Raw genomic sequence first — 12,244 nt, 5'->3', positions numbered from 1 at the left:
TCCAACCCTGGCAACATCCTTGTAAATCTTTTCTGAACCCTTACAAGTTTCAGAACATCTTTCCGATAGGAAGGAAACCAGAATTCACACAATATTCCAACACTGGTTTGACATCAACTGGAATAGTGTCTGTGTTCTATGCACCACACTCTTAAAAGGGAATCCTCACTACGTTGACAAAATGTTATCATCATCCGAGGAAATCCTCTTGTCGCGTTTCTACAAATTTGTGTCACAGACTGGAAGCAGCAAAAGAGTCTCCCCCTGTGCCTGTTAAATTGTTCAGAGGAAACACATTGCTCTGTGACTTGTTAAATAACATCTGGAAAACTTACGGTCTTTTTCTTCCTTGTACACGTGGGTTTCTTGCAGCATGTGTAGTAATTGAGGGCAGCATATTCCATCAATGCCGCAAAGACAAATAAAAAGCACACCGTGACGAATAAATCCATAGCAGTGACATAGGAAACCTTTGGTAGTGATTTTCTTGCTATGCTGCTGAGCGTTGTCATGGTTAGCACTGTTGTAATCCCTGTTTTGTAAAGAAAGAAATGCCAATGTAAATTAACACGTGAAGAACACTCCCAATCCATTATATAAATACCCTGTTATAATTTTATTAATTTATTATTCACACAGTTAGCTGCAGCCGTCTAATGTCAAGCCCTGAAGAAGCTGGCAAAGACAACATCGGTGCAGAGTTAAATGCAATGACAAATTGGCCTTGGTGAACACGTGTAGATATAATCCCATCATATTAACTTCAATTGAGTTGTAACTGGGGACTCCAGGACTTCACTCGTGCTCAAGGCTACTTTCCTAGTGTCACAAATAAGAAGTCAAAGTGAGTCACTAAAAAAAACATCATAACCATATAAATGTTTAGAAGTGGAAAATGGTCCATTTCTGCTACCATCCAGCTGTTCTGATGCCTTATCTGCTCATTGGGAAATTACATACACAGAGTGAAAGATCATGGACAGCCTGCATGCAATTTTCCAGTATAACCCCGGTTAAAGTGCTAATGGGCAAGCTCACGGGAATGTGACAGTGACAATTTAACCTTAAAGTCGGCAATTGTGTTGGGATTCCAACTGTGAAACCCAATGCATGTATAAACTATTTAGCAGATCTTGTACGTCATGGGCGTAAAATGGTTTGCATTTTTTAATAGTCATTCATGGGTAATAGGCCATGCATTGTCTGTTTATTGTCTGGGAAAAAGTGAGGACTGCAGATGCTGGAGATCAAAGTCAAGAGTGTGGTGCCAGAAAAGCATAGCAGGAAATTTGTTGATGAAGGACTTATGACTGAAACGTCGATTCTCCTGCTCCTCAGATGCTGCCTGGCCTGTTGTGCTTTTCCAGCACCACACTCTCAACTCTGTTCATTATCTGAACCTGGCTGCCCTTGCGGAAAGTGGTGGTGAGCTGCCTTCTTAAACCACTGCAGTCCACTTGTTGTAGGTACATCCATCAGGGAGATGGTATGAGGAGTTTGACCCAGTGACAGTGAACGAAAAGAAATATATTTACAAGTTAGGATGCTGAGTGGCTTGGTGGGGAACTTGCAGGTGTTCCCATGGGTCAATTGCTCTAGTTCTTCGTGACTGTCATGGTCGTAGGTTTGGAAGATGCTGTCTAAGTAGCCTTGGCAAATTTTGCAAATACATTGAATGTTGTTAAACAAGCACAATATCACATTACCAGCAAACTTCCATGAGAAGTTAGGCAAATAACAATATTTTTTTCTTATTTATTCATTTGTGGGATGTGATGGCCAGTATTTATTGCTTGTCCCTAGTTGCCCTTGAGAAGATGTGGTGAGCAGCCTTTTTGAACTGCTGCAGTTCATGTGCTGTGGGTTGACCCACAATGCCTCTAGGGAGGGAACTCCAATGATCCATTTTCAAGATTTTTAATATTGGAACATAGTTTCCTTCCTAAACTGCCATAGAATCTTGAAAAATACCGAAATGGGCAAACAGGGCAACATGAATGAGAAGGCAGGTATACCTCACTATTTCACTGATGTATCAGTTCAAAACATCAACTTTTTCCCAGTGCAGCATTCTAATTCACTATGTTATATCACATAATTTTATTAACCAAACCAACCAATAAAACTGTACAGATGTTATACCAACAAATTAATTTTCAGCAGTCAAAATATAGCTAGTACTCGTGCACATCAGTCTTGCCTTTTTTGGTCATTTCCTCTGGGCATTATGGCAAGTTTGTTTGAGCATCACTACTAATTACTGTAAGCATTACAGTCCATTTCTGTGGACATTACAGTCGGTTAATGTGATCATTACAGTCCATTATTGTGGACATTAGAGTCTATTACTGTGAGCATCACAGTCCATTACTGCAGACATTAGAGTCTATTACTGTTGGCATTATGGGGAAGCAGCACCATAATGGCTGGACTGTTAATTCAGAGACCCAGGTAATGTTCTGGGGATCCAGGTTTGAATTCTGTCATGGCAGACAGTGAAATTGGAATTCAATACAAAAAATATCTGGAATTAAAAGTTTAGCAATGACTGCAAATCTACAGTTGATTGTTGGAAAAATCCATCTGGTTCATTAATGCCCTTTAGGGAAGGAAATTACCATCCTTACCTGGTCTGGCCTACATGTGATTGCAGGCCCACAGCAATGTGGTTGACTCTTAACTGCACCGTGGGATGGTTATAAATGCTGGCCGAGCTGGTGACACCCTCATCTCATGAATGAATTTGAAACAAAGAATTTTTTTTTTTAAATTTACCATCAATTAGGATGGGTATTACAGTCTATTACTGTGGGCATTATCCAACCATGTCACTTTCCCTCAGCACAAATGTGAATGGTTGCTCAAACAGCAGGATGTGTTTCTGAATACACCAGCTCAGAAATGTGATCGAAACATCAATTGGATTTAATAGTTAGGATTGTTCACAAGGAATGAAATAAAGACTATTTACTGTTGATTCACAGAGCATAAATTGTAGCTGTGAGCAACCATGGGTGAAGCTGAACTGGTTTGTACTGGAATTTAATCAGAGGAGTATGATTAGAACAGATAACAACCACAGATTGTGTGTTACAGCAATTCTTATTGCTTTCCATTACAGTTAATATTTGTATCAGACAAGAGCCTGTGTCCATTTATTTACTCCTCACATGGATAACAACAGCTCAGAGCATATTACATCAAGCTGGTTTCTGAGCAGGACTGGAACCAAACAGGAAAATACAGCTGGTGATTGTTAAACAAAACCAAAGTTGAGGAAAAGTGTTTCGGGAATCATTTGCGAGCTAGGGAACCCAAGAGGCAGGATTTTGGGACTGTTCACTGGGGGGTTGGGGGTGGTAGTGTTTATCAATTGTGGAATGGGGAGAGGAGACACATAGGAAGTTGGTGCCACAAGAATGGAGATAAATGGGAGGTTATGAATTAGTACTCTCGGCACAGTGTGTGGTGACAGACATGTTCAGGGGTGACTAAACACCCAGGCCTGCATCAGCGAGAAAGCAGCCAGATCGAGCTCCAATCAACCACTTCAGAGCAGACTGACCCATCTCTCATTGTATCATGAGCCTCAACACTGCATCTGCCTCACCGGAAGCTTCTGGCAAATCCCAGGTTAGCAGCCTCCTGGGAGTTGGAGATCACCACTCGGGGCGTGGCTGCACAGTCATCAATGGTGGCGATGGTGAGAGTGCGGGTTTAGAGACAGCAGGAGATAGGATTCGCAAGGTCCTAAGCATGGTCACAAAGCTGGCTTTCAGTGGCGTCACCTCTGCCCGATTCCGTCTGTGCCCCCAACCCCCAACGCATTCAGATAAATGGAGGATCGCACCACATCCCCCCACCCACATGATTTGCTCACCAGGCAGGTAATCCTTTATCTTGCCCACCAGGAAGGTGGGTAATCAGGCCTGCGGTGGGGTTGAGGTCTTTAATTGACCACTTGGCAGTGGGTTGGGAAGGTCACCCAGGGGACTTTTGCCCAGAACCTGATTGATGAGGTGATGAGAACAGGTAGATCCATACAATCCTTTGTCCTTATCACCACCTGCCCTATCTTCCCTTCGATGGAGGAACTCTGGAGCGTTGGAGACTGAGGGGTGACCTTATAGAGGTTTACAAAATTATGAGGGGCATGGATAGGGAAAATATGCAAAGTCTTTTCCCTAGGCTCGGGGAGTCCAGAACTAGAGGGCATAGGTTTAGAGTGAGAGGGGAAAGATATAAAAGAGACCCAAGGGGCAACCTTTTCATGCAGAGGGTGGTACATGTATGGGATGAGCTGCCAGAGGAAGTGGTGGAGGCTGGTACATTTGCAACATTTAAGAGGCATTTGGATGGGTATATGAATAGGAAGGGTTTGGAGTGATGTGGGCCAGGTGCTGGCAAGTGGGACTAGATTGGGTTGGGATATCTGGTCGGCATGGACGGATTGGACCAAAGGGTCTGTTTCCATGCTGTACATCTCTATGATTCTATGACTCTAAGCACAGACAGAACTGAAAAGGCCCTTCGGCCTGTCAGGCCCGTATCACCGAAGGTAACTGCCAAACTACTGCCAACATTAGTCCCACTTCCCTGCACTAGTACCATATCCTCGAATGTTACGACAAGCATGTTATGAAGGATTTCAGCATGGAAGTCTGCAGGATGTAGGCCAGGCCAGCATTTATTGCCCTTCGCTAACTACCCTTGAGAAGGTAGTGTTGAGCGTCTTGAACTGCGACCCATTTTGTGTAGGGGCACCCCAGGGCTGGAAGGGAGGCATTTCCGGAATTTTAATCCAGTGACACTGAGGGAACAGAGATGTCTTCAGAAGTCCTTTTGATGGCGTGCAGCTATAAAGGGAACCTGGAGATGATGATGATGTTCCCATGGATCTGCTGCTCTTGTCCTTTCAGCTGGTAGAGCTGGTGGGTGTGTAAGGTGCTGTTGCAGGAGTCTATGTGACTTGCTGCAGTGCATCATGTTGATGGTGGATACACCGTTGTGCATTGGGGGTGGAGCTAGTGAATATTGCAGGAGTGAGAGAGAATACCTTTCAAACAGTTGCTTTGCCCTGGATGGTGTAAAGCTTCTTGAATATTGTTGGAGCTGCATCCATTCAGACATGTGAGGAGCATTTTATCACATTCCTGACTTGTGCCTTATGGTTAGAGCACAGGAGTTGAGGAATCAACTGGTGAGTTACTCACCAGAGAATTCTCAGCCTCTGACCTGTTCTTGTTACATAGCTAGTGCAGTTCAGTTTCTTTTCTTAAAGGAAATGTAGGATTAGGTGTAGCCCATTCAGCCCACGAAGCCTGCTGTACCATTCATTATGATCATGGCTGATCATCCAACTCAATATCCTGGTCCTGCCTTCCCTCCAACATCCTTTGATCCCTTTAAAACCAAGTGCTTTAGGGCAGCACGGTGGCTCAGTGGTTAGCACTGCTGCCTCACAGCACCAGGGACCCAGGTTCAATTCTACTACTGGGCAACTGTCTGTGTGGAGTTTGTATATTCCCCTTATGTCTATGTGGGTTTCCTCCTGCAATCCAAAGATGTGCAGGTTAGGTGGATTAGCCATGGGAAACACAGGGTTACAGGGATGGTGTGGGTCTGGGTGGGATGCCCTTCAGAGGAGTGGTGTGGATTTGATGGGCTGAATGGTCTGCTTCCACACTGTAGGGATTATATGATTCTGAATATCCAACTCCTTCTTGAAATCATACAATGTTTTGGCCTCTACTATTTCCTGCAGTAACGAATTCCGCAGGCTCACCACTCCCAGGTAAAGACATTTCTCCACATCTGAGCCCTGTATCTTTAGCCTGTGAACCCCAGGTTCTGATCTTCCCCAGCATCAGAGACATTCTTTGTGCATCTAATCTGTTCAAGCCTGTTATAATTTTATGAGCTTGTATGAGATCCCCTCCCCTCATTTTTCTGATCAATAGTAACCCGCAGGACATTGATAGTTAGGAATCTGCTGATGGTAATGCAATTAAATTGGATGATTAGATTCTTTCTCCTTAGTGATTATCATTGCCTGGGACTGATGAACATACAATTAAAAGCATGGGTAGGCCATTCATCCTTTCATACATTATACTCCATTATCTATATCTTTGCCCATCATTTAACTGATCAATATCTTTTTGTAATGTCCTTGTATTGTCTTCCAACTATCTTCCCTATCTTTGTGTTGTAGCAAATTGTGCAACCACCCTTTCAGCACTGATCTCTGTCACCCACCACTCTTTTCATCTTGCAAACCTGAAAAAGGCCCATTTATACCAATGATCAGCTCCCTGTTAGGCAGCTAGTCTTCTATCCATGCCAATAACCTATACCCGGTACCATGAGCTTTTATTTTCCACAATAACCTTTGATATGGCACCTTATGAAATGCGTTCTGAAAATCTAAGTACATTGCACCTACCAGTTTCACTTTGTCCAAAGCATGTGTCATTTCCTCAAAGAACTCCAAATGATTGGTCAAATATGGTTTCCCTTTCACGACTCCTTTACCCAACTACATTGAACTTATCCACGTGTGCTGTTAACGTCCTTCTAACATTGTATCGATGATAGATGTTCAGTGTCCTAGTTGCTGTCACTCTCACTTTTTGAATAAAGGAGTTAGATTTGCCACCTTCCAAACTCATGGGACCCTCCTTGAGTTGGGAGAGCTTTGGGATAATTAAAACCAATGCATCAACAATGTCACTTTCCCACTTCTTTTAAGATCTTAATGTAGTGTGAATGTTACATTCTATCAATCCAAGCCTTAATGTTAGTCTTGCTGCTCTGAACACAGACTATTTCAGTACCTGGGGAGTTGTGAAAGATATTGAACATTGCGCAATCATCAGTGAACAGCTCCAGTTCTGACCTTATGACAGAGGAAAGTCATTGATGAAGCAATTGAAGGTGCTTGGTCCGAGGACATTACATGAGGACACCTAACAATGATGTCTCAATGACTGAGAAGACTGCCCTCCCACCATCTTCCTTTGTGCCCAACATGCCTGTAACCAGTGGAAAGTTTTCCCATGATTCCCGCTGAGTCCAGTCTTGCCCGAGTTCCTTGAGTCCACGCTTGATCAAAAGCTGCTTTGATAAGGGCAGTCACCCGCAGTTGAGTTCAGTCCCTTTGTCAATGTGAAAGGAAGCAGGGAGAGGGGGACATGGGTGACATGTTTATTTATAGTGAGGAATGTGGACAAAATTTAAAAGTTAATTTATTTTTAATGAGCATAAGGAAAAAAAATCGATAGGGAAATCCCCAGTTTCTGCATGTAGAACTCAGAAGTCGAAACATCATGCTTTTATTTTCTCTCATATTTTCTCCTCAATTTCAAACTGTGATGAATGTTGATGGGACCAGGACATGGTCACTGGTAGCCCTCTAGTACTTCATCAACATATCAAAAACTGGATGATGAAGTCTATTTGGCTATGAGTCTGTTCTCAATGCCGTGACCCCACCCAACATCGGCAGTCAACAGACAGCCATCAGGAGCTCATTTCCATTGAAATACGTTTCATTTTTGATTTTCTCTAACAAGCCGAAGGTGGAGTTGTTCCACAAATGCTACATTTGGAGCCAGCAGCACATGTAGCAGTTGCCCTGACAACAGATGTAGCTTGGCAACTCATTGTAGCCTGGCAACAACTATGGGCCAACAGTTCAGTAAAAATCATGGCTGTTTCTAAAGATCTCATTATTCTGGCTTATCATAAGAAAAGATAAACGTCTCTTTAAAGAAATAATTCTCCCCACCAGCGATTACTTTCTGAACTCACCAATTATGCAGGAAGCTGACAAGCCATTACAGAATCTGTGTTTTCTTGGGAAAATTGGGTGCGCACTGTAATGGGGCAGTCAATCTAATCCACTCAAGTGGTGAAGGGGAAAGGCTGCACTACTGTCAAAAGGAGATGATTCTTCCTGGTTACATGGAAACTTTTTTTTCTGCTCTGGGGTGACAGAACTGACAGCACATAAATATATGAGTAGTGGGCGGCACGGTGGCACAGTGGTTAGCACTGCTGCCTCGCAGCGCCAGAGACCCGGGTTCAATTCCCGCCTCAGGCGACTGACTGTGTGGAGTTTGCACGTTCTCCCCGTGTCTGCGTGGGTTTCCTCCGGGTGCTCCGGTTTCCTCCCACAGTCCAAAGATGTGCAGGTCAGGTGAATTGGTCATGTTAAATTGTCCGTAGTATTAGGTAAGGGGTAAATGTAGGGGTATGGGTGGTTTGCGCTTCGGCGGGTCGGTGTGGACTTGTTGGGCCGAAGGGCCTGTTTCCACACTGTAAAGTAATCTAATCTAATCTAACTCCAGTCATTCCTGATGAAGAGCTTATGCCCAAAACGCGATTCTCCTGCTCCTTTGATGCTGCTTGACCTACTGTGCTTTTCCAGCACCACACTCTCGACTCTGATCTCCAGCATCTACAGTCCTCACTTTCTCCAGCCAAACATGTCCACTGCTACAAGTTCATTGGACCTGGGATGTGCTCCAGTTGTCATTTCCCATTGTCTTGCATTATGCCAGACTGAGATGGTGAACATAAGACTTGGAAGCAGGATTAGGTCATTCGGCACTTTGATTTTGTTTAGGGAGAGATGGAATAGAGCTGCTCTGCAGGGATTTTGATAGTGTAACTAATCTAGTCTCCACTGCCTGGATAGTCAGTAATTTCAAGATTAGTGTGGTGCTGGAAAAGCACAGCAGGTCAGGCAGCATCCGATGAGCAGGAAAATCGATGTTTCGGGCAAAAAGATCTTCATCAGTATCATCGATTTTCCTGCTCCTCTGATGCTGCCTGCCCTGCTGTGATTTTCCAGCACCACTCTAATCTAGACTCTGATCTCCAGCATCTGTAGTCCTCACTTTTGCCTAGTCAGTAATTTCAAAGCAAACAAAGGTTCTTTCTGTTTCATGTACCACACAGAAAGGCCAGAACACTGCGCAGTCCACTTCCTCACCTTACTCCATCCAGGTTTGCATGTCATCCCAACAGAGACTCAATGGGAAGAATAGTACTGCCTTTGGTTATTAATTCATTCCCTCATCCTTCCGATAATGAGGTGACCAGAACGGGACACAATATTCCAAGTGTGGTCTAACCAGGGTTTTATAGAGCTGAGTAAATCCTCCCAGCTCTTAAACTCAATCCCTTTGTTAACGAAAGCCAAAATACCATCTTAACAACCCTGGCAACTTGGGTGGCAAATTTGAGGGATCTATGTACGTGGACCCCAAGATCCCGCTGTTCCTCCACACTACCAAGAATCCTGTCTTTAACCCCATATTCAGCATTCAAATTCGACCTTCCAAAATGAATCACTTCACATTTATCCAGGTTGAACTCCATCTACCACTTCTCAGCCTAACTCTGTATCTTGTCAATGTCTTGTTGGATCCTGCAACAACCCCCGACCTTTGTGTCATCGGCAAATTTACTAACTCACCCTTCCACTTCTTCATCCACATGATTTATAAAAACTATAAAGGAAATGCATTAAAAAACTACAGAGAGCAGAGGCCCAAGAACAGATCCCTGCGGGACCCCACTGGTCACCGACCTCCAGGCGGAATACTTTCCATCCATTACCACTCGCTGTTTTCTTTCGGCCAGTCAATTCTGTATCTAGACAGCCAAATTTCCCTGTGTCCCTGTATCTAAAATAAGGAGACTAAAACAGCACACAGTATCCGAGATGTGTGGTTTGTGTGTGGAATGAACTTCCTGAACAAATGGTGAATGCAGGCACAGTTATAACTGTTAAAAGACACTTAGATTAGATTAGATTCCCTACAGTGTGGAAACAGGCCCTTCGGCCCAACAAGTCCACACCGACCCAGACCCATTCACCTACTCCCTACTAATGCACCTAACACTATGGGCAATTTAGCACAGCCAATTCACCTGACCCACACATCTTTGGACTGTGGGAGAAACCAGAGCACCCGGAGGAAACCCACGCAGACAAAGGAGAACATGCTAACTCCACACAGACAGTTGCCCAAGGCTGGAATCAAACCCAGGTCCCTGACGCTACAAGGCTGCAGTGCTACCCACTGAGCCATTGTGCCACCCCTTTAGTACATGAATAGGAAAGGTCTGGAGGATATGGGCCAGGAGCAGGCAGGTAGGACTAGGTTAGTTTGGGGTTATGTTCAGCATGGTCTGGCTGGCCAGAAGAGTCTGTTTCCATACTGGATAACTCGATGTAGTCTCATTAATGCGCTGAAGCATAACATTCTTATTTTTGTGTTCAATTCTCTCATAATAAATGATAGAATCCCATTAACCATCTTGCTCATGTGATCAAGTTGCAGGCTAACTTTTTCTGACTCATGGACTACAATTCCTAAATCCCTCTGTGTCTTGGATTTCTGCAATCATTCACTATTTAAGTAATACCCTGCTCCTTCATACTGCCTTTCTAAGTGAACAACTTCACATTTTCTCACATTTAGACTCCATCTGCCAGATTTCTGCCCACACACTCAAATTACCTCAACATTTCTACAAACTGTTTATGTCTTCATCAAAATATATTTTCTTGTCGATCTTTATGTCCTCTGTAAAATTAGCTACCAGGAACACAGACCTTGGAGTGCAGGTTCATAGCTCCTTGAAAGTGGAGTCACAGATAGTTAGGTACAATTGCAACATGTAAAAGGCATTTGGATGGGTATATGAACAGGAAGGGTTTGGAAGGATATGGGCTGGGTGTTGGCAGGTGGGACTAGATTGAGTTGGGATATCTGGTCAGCATGGACGGGTTGGACCAAAGGGTCTGTTTCCATTCTGTACATCTCTGATTCTATGACTATGACATCATACCCCTTATCTAATTCATTGATGTAAATGATAAAAATTGAGATCCCAGCACAGACCCTCGTTACTCTTTACTCATCATACAATGCCAATCAGAGAAGGTCCCATTTATCCATACCATCTGTTTTCTGCATGCCAGCCCATCTTCTGTCTGTGGTAATGTTGCCCACACCACCATGAATAACATTGTGGCACCTGGAAATTCAAGCGTGGTTTCTTAACTGATTCCACTTTATCTACAGCACACGTTCCTCCTTCAAAGAACTCTAAAAATTTGTCAAACATTATATCTAAGAATAATAATTCAACCATTTGGACTTGAAGCATTCTGTGCCCAAGTTTCAATATATATATAAAAAAAACAATCTGGGCATTGCTGCTGGATCGGAGTGTTATTATCAAATGGGAGCAGGTGGTGTGAAGAAGATTCTGCAACCACAATTACAACTTTTGGCAAGCAATTTTAGGTTTGCCTGATAGGTTCCCGATTTGATAAAGCAATGTGAAATGTTATCAATTCCCGTGAGTCCGTAAGTAGCTCCTGGGCAGTGAACGCTATAGATGAATTTAAGGGCAAAGTAGCTTTTTCATTCAACGAGGAATTGAATTGTAAACCATTGCTCCCATAGGAATTTAATCAGAAGTTTGACAACCCATTTATGGTATTTGTTTTCTCTTGTTAATATCTGTCAAAACTCAATCGAAAAATATTTGAGGGAGAATTGCATTCTAAACCGTTTGGTAAGGATTCATTTTGATGATATTTGGACTGTGTGATCCATGTCCACTTCTCATAGCTTCAGTGCTCCTCAGAATATTAGATAAACTGCCTTAGGTTTGTTATGATTGAGATGTGAGGAGCACACACTCTCTCTCCATTCCCACAACTCCATGAGTCACATTAGAAATGTAATTGTTTTAGTCAGCTGCTGTTATGGCCACCATAGGCTTTCTCTATATTGTACTTAGAATAAAAAGTCCATTGACCAGATTTCTTCAATAAACACAATTATTGGTTTATGATAAAATAATATTATACAATAAAGATTCATTATAAGTTAACACATGTCGTTTGTAAAATGAAACTATAAATGTTTAGTCATCGAAGTAAAGCCATCATATTCCTAGAAGAGTGTAGAGTTGCTCTCTCATCAGAGAGAGAAGCCTGCTGGTGGTTTAAGCTAAGGGTCACTACACCTCAGGTGAGGTGAGAGTACTTCATGGTGACCTCAGCTGGTGTGGGAATTGAATCCACACTGCTGGCCCTGTTCTGCATTGCAAATCAGCCTTCCAATCAACTGGACTTCCAAATTAATCCATGGATCAGGGAAAGGGTAGAAAATGGACTTCTCCCTGCAGAGATTCACTTTGGAAAATAAAGAAA

The 12,244-nt window shown here is 43.2% G+C and overlaps 1 protein-coding gene across 1 annotated transcript in view; it reads right to left on the bottom strand.

The window, feature by feature from the left end:
- Positions 1-12,244, bottom strand: part of gabrg3 (gamma-aminobutyric acid type A receptor subunit gamma3) — a 595,554-nt gene that overhangs the window by 33,416 nt on the left and 549,894 nt on the right. The window contains exon 8 of the mRNA XM_043692286.2: positions 336-532. Coding sequence (XP_043548221.1) covers positions 336-532 — 197 coding nt within the window. The remainder of the gene's footprint in view (positions 1-335; positions 533-12,244) is intronic.

The sequence above is a fragment of the Chiloscyllium plagiosum genome, unplaced genomic scaffold (assembly GCF_037043375.1).
Source record: "Chiloscyllium plagiosum isolate Xiang-an unplaced genomic scaffold, Cpla_swu_hap1 HiC_scaffold_6, whole genome shotgun sequence".
NCBI classification, from domain to species: domain Eukaryota; kingdom Metazoa; phylum Chordata; class Chondrichthyes; order Orectolobiformes; family Hemiscylliidae; genus Chiloscyllium; species Chiloscyllium plagiosum.
The sequence above is the reverse complement of the archived record's forward strand: the minus strand, read 5'-3'. Positions and strand labels throughout refer to the sequence as shown.